At 39.9% G+C, this 13,932-nt stretch overlaps 1 protein-coding gene across 1 annotated transcript in view; it reads right to left on the bottom strand.

Annotated features, from left to right (window-relative positions):
* Positions 1-1,244: 1,244 nt before the first annotated feature.
* FRK (fyn related Src family tyrosine kinase) overlaps positions 1,245-13,932 on the bottom strand; it is a 53,153-nt gene continuing 40,465 nt past the window's right edge. The window contains exons 5-8 of the mRNA XM_009961334.1: positions 10,829-10,987; positions 5,622-5,803; positions 3,262-3,427; positions 1,245-1,459 (exon numbers count right to left, since the gene is read on the bottom strand). Coding sequence (XP_009959636.1) covers positions 1,245-1,459; positions 3,262-3,427; positions 5,622-5,803; positions 10,829-10,987 — 722 coding nt within the window. The remainder of the gene's footprint in view (positions 1,460-3,261; positions 3,428-5,621; positions 5,804-10,828; positions 10,988-13,932) is intronic.

Genomic DNA, 13,932 nt, shown 5'->3' with positions numbered 1-13,932 from the left:
CACTTATACTGAGCTCACACTATGTTAACACAGTACAGCTCTTAATTCCTGGATTATGTTGTTAAATAATTAACTGATGAATCATAAGTAAATAATTAAAACTTGGTTCTCTAAGCCTCACAATTGAGAACATAAAACTGTCACAGTGATATCAGATTTTAGCAGAACCAATATTGTAGTTAATTAGAAAAACTGCAAAAAGATTCTAAAAGCTGTAGCTGTAAAGAAAGACTGCTAGCAGAAGCACCTGGGCTCCATTTCCCCATGGAACAAAATAAAATGGATCATCTATTATTTAAATCACCCATATTAAAGCTACATCTGGAGAAGATGGAAACGCAGATTGCTAGTTCTCTGCAAAATACCTAGACCTGCCCTGGGCCTTGTCCTGTTGGAGAGAGTCCGTGATTTGGGCAGCAGGAGAGGAAAGGGTGGCACTCTAAAAAGGCTAAGGCAGTCTTGAGTTCATGTCAAAATATCTTTTCCTCCAATATCCCTAAAATGAAGAACTATAAAACAAATCCTTATACTTCAATGGACAATAACTCATTGATTCCATGGCACTGTTTAAGAACAAACAGCTTCAAGAATCTAGCAATAATTGTGTTTATTCTTGTAAAAGAGGAACAGCAGAGAAACTAAAAAAGATCACTCTTTGCATCCACAAAACAAAATAATTCCTTTTCTCCACGAACATCTGTTTTATTTTCCGATATAGCAAAAGTACATGTCTTCAAGTCTAAGCAAGGCAATTAATCTGGATTCTGCTATCATCACAATCATGGCATTATTATTTTATTTTATTTTTTACGAGAGGACTCTGGAAGCACAGATCCTGCTGTGCAAAGCCATCACGTTCCTTCATGAGAACAACATGGTAGGAATGAAAAATCTAAGGAACAGCAAATAATTATTCCAATAAAGGAATAACAAAACGCTACAATGGTTATTGAGCAACACTCATTTCATTTGTTTATTCTTGCAATCTGTTATTTAAAAAATAAATAGAAGACATTTTATTTTTTAGAAGCCCCCATCCCTTCATCTTCCTGATGCTTAGTCTTGCAAAAACACTTGCCAGCAGCAAAAATTTTAAGTGTCTTTGAGTATCAGCGAGGGGATGAAAACGTACCAGAATTCCTCAGCACCCCCTAATAACTACCACGGATGAGGTTAGGCTGATTTCACAGCCCGCCCTTCAGCCATGTGGGTTAGTATCTGTCCTTCAGCCCCTGCCTGGGGGTTCATTTCACCACGGCCTGAGCATGGGCATAGGAAGAGGAGTTGGTCTCAAAGTAGCACTCCAGCTGCCCGCAGAGAGCCTCAAAGGTGGGCCGCCCGTCCGCCTCTGCGTTCCAGCACTGCAGCATCAGCTGGTAGAGCGGCGCTGGGCAGGTGGCCGGTTGAGGAAGTCTGTACCCCTTGTCCAGCATCTGGATCACCTGGTGTCCTGGCATACCTGCAAGCCAAAAGGAGTTTGTCAGACTGCTGGGGGTCTACTCAGTGACGCTGCTTGTCCCTACCTCTTACTGAGACAAGGCAATGGGATGCACCCCTGTGAGGTACACATGCACGCTGAGAGCAGAGCTAGCCTCAGTCACTGGAGGATCCCAAACCAGCAGATAAAAGCCATCTCCAGCCCTTCCCATCCCCCTCACCCTGACTACACCACCTGAGAGGCACAGCAAACGGGTTCATCTGAGAGTGAGGCTTTTACTCCGCCACCCAGCTTTGCCAAAATTTTTCTGACATCTGTTTCACTTAAATTGTTCCTAAATCCCTCCAGTCTCAGTGACTTCAACATCTCCCAAGAAAATCCGTCCTGATGCTGAATTTTCCTCACATTTAGAAAGTTTTCCCTAACACCAGCCCTAATTTTCCTCTGGTGCAGCTATGCGATAGCATCCTGCCTGCTCTGTCACTGCAAGGCGTGGAGAAGAAACCATTTCCCTACCTTTGCTGTACCTTTATATATTAAGACAATTGTCCCATTCCCTTTCAATTTTCTACCCTTTAAATTAGATCTTGAATTGCATAATCTTTACTTCTTTTCCCTAGATCTCTGAAAGTTGTTTCCTCTGTATATTACCCACTGCCACCATGGATCAACATAACCTCTTCTCCTGATCACTGAGGACAAAATCCTGAAAGTAATACCAAGTAAGAAAATAGCCATGGCAAAAGGAAGTTTTCTGCTGTAAAGTTACAGGTAAACTATGCCTTTGCAAAGGGATAACTCTGAACATATTTTCAGACAACACGAAGAATCATGATGTTACCTGTCCTTTATACTTGAATAGTTTATTTGTGTGTGTGCGTGCGTACGCACACATGTACAGTTTATGTAAGAAAGAATTGAGGATTTTTGGCTTTGGTTTTGGGGTTTGTTTTTTTCAGAATGGTTTCACAGGAGGTGAGGGTGGGAACCAAAAAGCAAAATCAATTTTTCCTCTTACAGGAAATACCAGTTTGGGACCCTGTGAAATGTACTTTATGGCCAATGCACCACCCCTCAGGCCTGTACAGATGCAGCATAACATTTTTTCACTTTAGTTCTTCCCTTGTGTTCTCCTCACCAGCACAAAATGAGTCACAGTCAATCATCTCACTGATAACATGTTATTGGAGCCACAGTTCCTTGACTATTTCTCACACTGCTAGGAATAATAGCTGCTCTCATGCCGTTAAATCTACTTTTGAGGTTGGTGACATTTTATTCCTAATTCTTGTGATCCTTCTCTTTATGAAGACTTTCAACTGCAATAGTCAAATATGAGAAAAAGAGGTAAAAACACCCTGATTCATTTTTCAGATGCCTTCTTCCTGAAGTGGCTGTGCAGCACTTCACACATAATAACCTGTTCTTTCATGAGATATCCTCAAAAAAAATAAACTAAAAAAGAAACCCAAGGGCGGGACGGGGGACAGAAAAACCTTCCCTTTTTCCGCATTCCAAGAATTGGCATCTTCGATCTGATGCTGGAGGGAAATATCCAGTTGGCTTAGGTGCCTGCACAATGCAGGTTGACTCCAGCAAAGGAAGCCTGAATGGCTGTTAATCGCAGCCTTTGGAAAGCTTCCAGGGAGCCTGGGGCAGCCAGAAGGTCTGACCCACTAAATGGGCCTCATCTGAACAGCCGATTTTCTGTATTTACAGTCTTAACCCTTTAACATGCCCGCAGTACAGGCATTCAACTTTTTTGTGTGCTGTTCTTAAAGTAAGTAAATACTAGACATCATTTTTTAGGTAAAAGCACTTACCGGCATAAGGCATCTTCCCGTAGGTGATTATTTCAAATAGAAGTATTCCAAATGACCAGACATCTGACTTAACACTGAATTTGTTGTAGCGGATTGCCTCCGGGGCTGTCCATTTCACTGGGAGTTTTGTTTCAGGCCTAGCTTCATATACGTTTTCATTTTCTACCTGTCATGGGTAAAACGAAGCAAGCCTGATTTCAGATCTGCTTCAGCAAAGCACTTAAGCACCTGACTAAGCTAAGCATGTGCTTAATCTTATCCTCTTTTAGCCAAGCCCTTGCCTTTCATGGTATTAAAGCATGCACTTTCTGAAGTCTATTGTTGAAATTGGGCTTCACAGTTGAGAAATGCTACCGTTCATTGGAGGCTTTTCTAAAGCATTTATCATTTCAAGTGAGCACGCAGCCTTGGAGTGGCTCATGATTAATTATGACCTGCTACTGTGAATTCTAGACCTGGCATGCAAGATTTCAAAAGTCTGTCAGGAGTGGCAGTGTAAGCACCCTGCTGGCACTAGAGCACAAATGGCTTCACTGTCTGGTCTTCAGTAAACAGAGGAGGCAAGAGCAAGAGCTAATGAGTTTCGGAATCTTTCTTCTGTGATTTATCGCAGTGTTGAAGGGCCATTGACTTTGATAACAATCACTTAAGCAGGTTTTGGGGACCAAAGAACAAACTCCAAATGATTCAGATTAACATATTAGCTTACAGTGGGTCCAACTAATTCATGTAAAGTGAAGATGAAAGACACATAGAAAAAGAAAAATTATTCATTTTCAAATTTGTAGGATCATGCCCTTAAAGTTTTATACCACAGACATTTAACTTCACAAACAGTTATTTTCTCTCTAATTCCTAAACATAATTTAGCACACATCAGTCACATCTAAGCCTTGGTCAGGTTTTTCACATGCAAATCCAGGCAAATGTGTACAAGATTTTGTTTGGTTTATTGTTTATAATATAGAATGCACATTTCCCAGCTGTAATGACCTATAGTTTTGAAAAGACTGATTGTTAGTGTTTTGTATCTACATACTGATACAGTTGGCATCTTGACTATAAGACTGATCTCTAGAAAAAAGAAATTATTTCATTATGCTAATTAACACATACAGAAACACAGAGTTCATTTCTCACACCTAGTCCTTTGAACTCTTTGCATGTGACCATGTTAATGCTTTGGCTTAGGAGACAGAATATTCCTAAGAAAGTCTGCCAAGATGACTCTATGACAGAGTATTTTAGTAAAGTTCAGTTTTAACAAGAAATGTCAACAGCTGTAAATTATTACCCCCTCTAGTGAGGACAAAGGAGAACTATCCATTGTAAGCATTATTCATTTAAAAACATCTTTTTTCATGTCAAAAAATGTGCAATCTGAACTTACGCATAACTAGAAGAATCAAAATTAAGGAAAAAGCACTTTCAAAGTCTCTTGATGCCATTGTCAAGCCATTATTCTATACTTCAGTATGTAATAAATCCAACTCTGTTATGAATTTCAATTTCTGCTGCTTGAATGGGAAAAAAAAAAAAGAAGCAGAGGGATTTTTCCTCTGTTTTTCCTTTTCAGTGCAAGAACATAAATCAATAAAAACAATAATAAGACCTCAGAAATTATGGATTACATATTGAAATCCATAAAATATGGCAAATGAAATCTTTCCAACTCTGATCAAATAATTTTCACAGGTAGGAAATCTCATTCCTAAACCACAGCTCTTTCCTAGGGTGATCTTGGTCAGCGTTACTTGGCATTCCATGTCCGCAAGGGCTAGAGAAATGAAAAACAGTCCAATGGCAAAGAACCTGAAACTGCATCAGATTTAAAGCTCTGAGAGCTCACTTTATGAACTCTGTAGTTAGTCATGGAAAGGAATAAGGTCCTTTTATCATTACTGCCTGCACTTGCAAGCATCATGGAGGCAGTGGGGAAGTGAACAAAGAGAGAATAGTTGTCAATGCATTTTATACGCCTTTCCTTACAGGTTCAGGAATATAATTTTGCCATCATTCCTGTCATCTCTTTCCATGTGGCAGACACAAGTGTTGTGGATAAAGGTTGTGCAGCAAAGAGTATTGCTTGACAGGCTCCTTCCTTGGTGGCTAGTGGGAAGCAGATACCGGGATGCCATCTTCAGACTGACACAAAGGCACAGACCAGCCTCTAACCTTGCATGGGATAATGCAGGTAGAGGATACAAGTGAACACATTAGGGTTGTTTTTTTTTTTTCTCCCTGGGCATGCCTTTTGCCTGAACCCAGCAATCCAGAGGCTACAGTACATCCATTAGTTGACTTCTTCCACCTTGTTCCCCAGAGTTAAAGTAGAGCAAATTCACCCACTCACAACCCACCTTAAAAACTCTTGCAAGTCCAAAGTCTGCCACTTTGTAAACACTGTGTTCACCAACAAGAACATTCCTGGCTGCCAGATCCCGATGGATATAGTTTTGAGTTTCAAGGTAAGCCATCCCGGAAGCCACCTGAGCAGCCATGTCGACTTGATGTTGCAGGAAGATTTGGGACCCTGCATCTTCTGTTTAAAAGGAAGGTTACAAGGATAACATAATATTTATGATATTCAGATATAAATAACGAAACAGTTGACTGGTTCAAATAGTCAACACAAAGCAACAAAACCATGCAATACGATAAAGTAACGGCCCAACCAAATGACAGAGGTTAGTGAATGACACTACTTGAAGTCACACAGCTAGTTTCACAATAACTGAGTAACAATGTCTGTCCCATCTTACAGTAGATACTAAATGCAGCAGTTGATCTAGGCCTGGAAGGACCTGCTGACATGGTGTAAAGAAAAAAGCATTTATCTACTGATAGTAATGCAGATGTTTGCCTTTCTGACATGTGCATAAGCTGTTCCAAACTGAGTAAGAGTTAATGTCAGTACTCACTGACAGTAGCCAAAGCTGACTAAAGATGGAAAAGCACAAAATTATCCTTTTTCCCTGTTCTGCAATTATTCTTACTAGGAAATACACCATCTGCTGTCAAGTGTAACTCTCATTTTCATTTTCCAGTCCACTTGACTGCTTCATGCTGTTATCACTGTGCTACTACTCAACAGTAGGACTCCTTGAGCTGCTTTCAAGCTGCCTGCTTCTCTAGCAGAACTTTCTGAAGCAACGTGCATGCCATTCCCACCACTGTAAGATCAGCACGTCCCAGAAATAGAGATTTGTCAATAAAAGATTGGCTGTTCAAAGTAGTAGAAGAACTTCGAGCAGAGCAACTTGCCTCCACAAATGAAGGAAAGAGCCTTAGGCCATGAAAAAGTGCAGCCAAAAATTGTAAGACAGGTACCACGAAAAAAGTCACTGGGGTATAACATACAATATAAGAATACAACATAACAACACAAATTCAGGGCCTTTGTGTCATTTTGGGGCCAGCTGACCTCCTCATAGCAAAGAATTTAAACCCCAAGGTAATCTAGGTAAGCCAAATCAGTGTTATATTCAAGCATCACTCTGTCATCCAAACCGAAACACTGCAGTGCTGAAGCATAAGCGCCTACCTCTGCAGCCTCTAATACTCAAAACAATTTCAACTTTCTGTTTCAGAATCTTAACAACATCAAAAAGCTGAGTGTTTGCTGCTGGGTTTATTGGCAGTTCTCCTTTCTCGTTAGGATAGTGACTTTTCCTTACTGCCTCTACGTTAAAGAAATAACACATTTGTAGTTGGCAGTTTTCTGTTGCTTATTTTGAATTGATTTGTAATGAAAGTGTGTCTTAGCGTTGTTTTGCATAGCCTCCTCCAGTTCTGGCATTTTATCTGCCCTAACCTTGCAGTCACCCCTTATGAAGAGTGTGAAATTCCATTGTTTACTAATCTATTCTGCAATCTCCAGGCCTTGAATTTCCTGCTCATCTGGATGTTCTGAGATGAATAGGTAAAATAAACGAATTTTAAATGATTAAATTTGCCCTGTATGTGTATTGTCCTACTTCCTTCTTGAGGCTAAACTCTTTGTCATGATAATCCAGCACTGATTATTTACTTCTATTGTTGATTTAGAAAATCTTTTCTTCACTCACACATATGTTTAATAGCTGCCTTGACCTTTAAAAGCGAGAGGGAGAAAAATCAGGCCGTGTGAAAATCTATGACTTAACCATCAAGAAAATCCATCATCAGGCCACAGAATAATATAACACTCTGAAGTTCTGCAGTTCTGGTAACTGGCAGACAACAACATTTATTATTCATCTTGCTGGACAAAGACATAAATCCACAAATAATGCTTATGTTGTATTTAACCAGAAAATAACTAACTATGTACAATACTTTGCATGAGTACCTGGGTTTTAGAAACTAGCTTATGTGTCTCAGTTTAAAATCCCTCTGCCCATGTTCCCTTTCACACTGCGCCTTCGTCTGCACAGGCTGTGAACTACCTCCCGGTGAAAGCAGACAAGGATGCAGACAGACTTGAGCACAGATTTGTCTTTGCCCTGACGATGCTCCAGGCTGGCCTGACACAAGCTTGCTCCAAGAAGCAGGACACAGCAATGTCATAGGAAAAAAAGGATGACTCACAAGCCTCGTGTTTAATGAGCTGCTTCAGTGCAGAACAGGCGTTAGAGCTGCTAAACCCTCCCTGTCTTATTCCCCGCAGGACATGCAGGTGCACTGGGTTAAAGGACAAGGACAAGATCCACCTCTAATGGTGGAGTTGCAGCTGAAAGACTGTTTCTCCTATTGGGGCTTGTTTGGGGTCCCAGACCAGGCTGACTTATTATCTTTAGCATGTGGGCTGAGCAAGGGGAAAAGGCCACCATTGCCCTGGCTGCTGCAGTACTTCTTGGAGGGCTTCTCTCTTCGAGCTGGTTCTGCGCTGCTGCTGTTCTGGAGCTAAAGAAGGGAAAGATGTAAGGAGGAGCCTCAGCAGATCAGGAGCTGCAGACTGTGCACAAAGATAGAGGATGAAAGCACAGGTCTCTCTGGGATCTAAGGTGCAAATCATGTATGGTTGTCTCATAAAGATTTCTGACTATACCTCCAAAATCCCAAGCTGGGCCAGCCAAAACACGCAAATTCAAGCACAACACTGCATTACTACAACTATGGAGGTTTCCAGACCAGACCCAGCTCCCATCTGGCTGGTTCAGAGCAGCTCAGAAGAGTTTACAGCTATATTCATATGGGTATACATCTGCTTTAGTTTGTTTTAAAAAACTACAACAAAAGAACAAAGTTAGTATTACTTCCACACTCAAAATCAGGAACTACTGGTGAATTTATAAAACCTTTCCATGGCTTATGCTTTATCCTATAAAGAAAACGTAGGGCCTCCATGTCCATTTTTACTAATATTTTTTGACAAAACTATCGCCCTTATATGAAAAATTTATTAGAGAAAATATTAAAGGAGGCTTAGGGTCTGTCCCCCATTCTAAGCCATCAATCAAAATAGCTCATATAGGAAAGACAGGAAAATATTCTCATTGAAAGACTGCTGATAATAAAAAAATAAATAAATAAGCAGCACTTTCTCCAGTTGAGAGCAATGCCTCCGTAATAATTCACTGAACTTCAAGACTGCGTCCCTTCCAGAACAAGCCCCAGGTCTATCAGATTTGATAAAAATACTCATACATTTATGACAATGTCATTCACATTCAATAAAAAAGAGAAGTTTTCAGTTGCATTTTTCTCATACTGGCGGCAGCTCAATAACTCTGCATAGCAGTGTTCGTCAGGAAGTATCCCAAAGTACATTCACAGGGCGCACAGGGAATTCACATGTCCATCGTTAACTAGCTGTCGTTATGGTGGAATGCGATAGTCACTATGCATGAAATATTAGTGATTTTTAAAGCTGGAAAAACTTACCATGTGTTTCTAGGAGGGGAAACTTAGCAAAAGAATGATCTCTGGACTTTCCCTCTGTTCCAGTTTGACATATTTACTCATAGTGAACACAGAGACAGCAGCCTTCTAGAGATGTTTTCCTGGTTCCTGCAGTGGCTGAGTCTCAAGAAAGCTTATCAGGAGTTGTGCACTGACTGCCAGCTGATACAGCTCACTTCCAGTCACAGAGCTCTTTGAAACTCTTTCCTTACTACTCCCACTGACAATGACGACTTTTCTCTGACCAATACGTATCAAAGAACAGGGATCTCTGCCTCCACTTCTTAGTTCTGTGCCCTTAGTATCCCCTGCAGAGGCCATCAGACAAGGAGACATACCACTAGGCTGGGTTTCAACTCTCCATTTCCACGGTTACCTTGACAGCTGCCTGGAAAACAACTGACTTTCCACAGTGTCTCTGATACAGCGCTACAGGAACGAGCACTTGGGCAAAGATCAGGCAGCACACATGCTCTGCCCACAGCAAGGGCAACTGCTGTGCATGTGCTGGCAACTGATCCACACACAGGCTGCAGCACTGATGTGTCCTGGACATGTTGTACTCCATACACAAACAGACCAATTTTCAACCTCTGCAATAGCTGTGACTCATCCTGGCTTTCTCAGAGCTATTTCTCCGGTGCAATAAATGTTTTCACGCACAGCAATCATTTCCTGATGTGCCAGGCTCTTTCAATCAGATAAGCGGCAATCTGCACACAAAGGCAGCAAAGATGAGAATTTAAAGGTAATTTGTGCCTTGGTACCTCTGGACGCTAAATGCCTACAAAACTGTAGATGATCTGGCCCAAACGCATTGCAGCCCCTCTCTGCACGGTTCCTGGTGGGGCTGTCTCTCTACCAGAGATTACTGTAGCTGTAATTGTCCCTGGATTGCGCCTCACTTAAAAATGGTTCCACAGAGAAGATGGGGGAAGGCATGTGTCATGGTAAACAGTGTCTGTAGTATTTCACAGGGCTTTGCCTTATGGGCTGGAAACAGAGAAGAAATTTAGCAAGACAATCGCAGCGAACATCTTGTCTTCATCATTACAGCTTTAGAGACATTTAACATCTCAGAGATATCTGCTAAACTGAAAATGGGTAACAACACTAGAATCAAGCATTTCTCAATAGCAGGGGTGAATATAAAGTGCAATAATTATGCTAGTCTGTTCCAGGCTGTACAACTTTATTTTTAATTACTATTTGCCTTCAAAAGAGCACTTTGAAGTGCTGCTGAGATAAAAGCCCTGATGTGATAGGCAAGGGACAAATTCACAGTGAAAGGCTATCTCTGCCTAGTAATAGATTTCAAAGCTGTTAAGTACATTTTGTGGAAGTGCCTCTATTCCACATCAAATATGATGACCCATCCTTCTGGATGCTTGTATTTTTATTCTGTCAGTGTATGTTCCCATCTACTCATAGAACTGAGTGGAAAAATGTGGGTCATTATAAGGCAAGAATCAAACTGTGAATGTGATTCTCTCCTACTTCTCAAATACATTGGCCTGTCAAAAATTCATAAACCTTTCTTTCCTCTTTTCTCATCCCCACATGCAACAAATAATGTAGCTTTTATATTAAACCCGAGTGTTGTACTTCTATCTTTGATGTTAGTGTATTTACTAAACTGACAGCTGTGGCACCCCTTGAAATGAGTTTATAGTCATTTGCTTACTTTGAAGGTATTCTAGAAGACTTCCGTATCTCATCAGCTCAGTAACAATATAAATCGGGTCCTCCAGAGTACACACAGCATAAAGCTGTATAAGCTTTGGATGTCTCAAGTTCTTCATTATTTGTGCTTCCCTCAGAAAGTCCTTTGGATCCATTGAACCTGAAACAACAGCACATATCAAAACATAAGCTGAGGTTATTAAAGGACTTCCTACCAGCCTGGCAGTCTTAAGGGAATAACTGAGATTGTTTTCTGTCTTTCAAAGTACATTAGCATCTCAGATCCTCACAGTTCCCACAGAAAACAGGCAGTGCAGCTGAAATACACAGTTAATGAGTGAAACATGCCAGTTGCGTAGGGACAGAAAACGTACGTGTTCCAACCACCAGAAATATAAAGGCTAAAATTAAACACCCCTATGCCTCCCTCAAACAGAAAAAAGTGAGGCTAGAATGTTAACTGATATAATTTAAGCAAACAATTATGTTACAACTGATTAACAAAATGACCAGAAACTGAGGTAAGAGTGACTAGGTAATGAACATAAAATAGTCTGACAGAAAAATAGTGCTGCATTAAGAATATGTTGCACTATTTTTTTCAGTTTCAGCAATCAAAGCCTGAAAGCATTGAAATAATTTTAGCATATAAGGATTAGAAGTGTGCATTTTGTATATATAAATGCAAATATCTATTTATAATGTTCACATAATAGCAACCTTATTAGAAATACCAATGTATGCACAGATATAACAGTAATTTTACTCCCTTAAATGCAGAACTAAACAGCTTATGATCCCAACTTTGTAAGTGTTACATAAGGTCATAATATCTCTATCTCTACTCATATACACAGTGACCCAATGCATAAACTATGTCAAAGAAACAATACAGAAATGGCACAGGGAGCTAAAGTCGGTGGCAAATTTAGGATTATATTTCATATGTTCTGAATAGGGGATTAATTAGAAAAACATGCAAATAAAGAAGCACAACTTTCTCTATGAATAAGCCAGTAGTGATCAGATATTCTCAGATGTCTGAGGAAGATGGTAAATAACATCTACTTCACAATACTTGTACAAACAAACGCAAAATTATCCAACTACTCAAATGCTTCCTTCCTCCCGAATCCAAATCATTTCATTAAGAAAAGGTTACCATGAAGGGGGAAAAAAAATCTACTGAAGTCTAGTCTGCTCTATGCCATGTTTAAAAACATACTCTTTTCTTAGTGAAAGCAGTAAGAGTCATTTGAGAAGCCAGGGCTGCAAGAGTTAGAGTTTTTATTTTATGCGCTTTTTAACATTAGGTAACTGACAAGGTTCATTTGGGAGTTTGGCTCAGTTTCAAACATGGATGTTTAAATGAAATGTAATGCTGGGAGGATGCTAAATGGATCAGCAATAAAACTCCGCCAGAAAATCTGTTTTACAGAAGGAACTAGCAGATCAGCCTGGGCCACCTTCATCCAACACCAGCCTTGAATGCTACCTCCTGAAAAGTGCTCCAACCTATTTTCCAAACAAAGCAATGATGTGTGGTTTCATATCCTTGCATCAATGAAAGAGGAATGACTCAGAAATGCTTCTGACATAGACTTTATGAAAAAAGGACCACTTGACATTGCAACTTGCAGAGCAAAGATTATTGCAAGGGATAGTTGCTCCTCTCCCCCATGTCTTCAGACTTTCCTTGGCAATCCCATGGGGTCCAATTTGACAATACTTTATAGGATGCCATTAGGAGGGATGGTGAAAGTTAATAGATTTCCATGCCATCAAAAAATGGATAGCAGCCAATAATATATCTCCTCAACAGGTACAGGCTATACCCATTTCCTTTAGTCACTGTCAGAGGAAAGTGGGGACCTGCATGAAAAGTAAATGACTCATACCTGGTCTGGATAAAGCAGAGATTATGACAGTGAAGTGGAAAAAACCAAATATTGGTAATGCTAATGCTATGTGCTTTTCCTTCTTAGAGCAACACAATCTTTACAGCTTTATTTGAACTTTCCACCAATCCTAGATGCCAAAAAAGAAAAGCCTAGTGTTGTCTTTACAGGGTTTGGACTCACATTGATACTGATTTAATATCGTGGTCCATTTGCTTACTCTTTTCAAGATACTATGCGTTTGTCAAGAAAATCATCCTAAAGTCTACAGAGAAGCTGTGTAGTGTGAAGTATTCTGCCTCCAAAGGTAATTGCATAAGCATGACTAGTTATTTAGCATCAGTGCCAAAATTTGACAAGTTGATCCTAAAAAGGATAAAGTGTTTGCTAAATTGGGGTCTACCAAATCACCTGCCCTCAATGGATCATTGTACAGGCTTTCTTCACACCATAGAAAATGACAGTCTGATTTGTTCCCATCATCAAGGCTTGCCTACAAGGAATCTCTCAGTTTAATCATGCTACAAACTTCTTCCAACATACTGAAACCAAGCAACATGGTTTTCACATATGATAACTTCCAATAAATTGATCAGGAGGGAACTATTCTGTTAGCTCAGGAGCAGCAAATCCTTCTTTACGCTGTAAAAGTAATTATTTATAATAACAGTGATAACAAACCAATGACAAAGATCAATAAGTAGTCCCTGCATATTTTAAAGGGCATACGTAATCTTCAGTTTTACTTACTTTATATCTTTAAATAGCACAAGTAGCAGATAGTGCCCAGAATCCCCCGAGCCTTGTAGCTCTTATACTGTAGTTAGTAAGTGGATTGAATGCTAACTGAAAAAATTAAAAACTGTCTTTATCAGTGTTTTTAGATTAGGTTTTAGCAACTAGATAAGCAGAATAAAAACTGCCTCTAAAAACAAGCAAACATGCTTGTTACAAATTAGCTAGATAAAGTCTGTCACAATAGTGACATAGAAGTTAGAACACATTTCTGTGAGGAAGTTTATATAAATTAAATATATAACATATGTGCCACATGGAGTTTCAAATAACTGTGTGGTTTCAGTTTGTAGTTAAATTACCTGTATTTTTAATGAAGTATATGTTTTCAGCTCTAAGTGGTAAACAGTATGAAGAGCAGATTACTGTAAGTAGAAACCACTTGATCAAAACCCAACTAGTTAACAGAAGC

The sequence above is a fragment of the Leptosomus discolor genome, chromosome 2 (genome assembly GCF_034619465.1).
Source record: "Leptosomus discolor isolate bLepDis1 chromosome 2, bLepDis1.hap2, whole genome shotgun sequence".
NCBI lineage: Eukaryota > Metazoa > Chordata > Aves > Leptosomiformes > Leptosomidae > Leptosomus > Leptosomus discolor.
The sequence above is the reverse complement of the archived record's forward strand: the minus strand, read 5'-3'. Positions and strand labels throughout refer to the sequence as shown.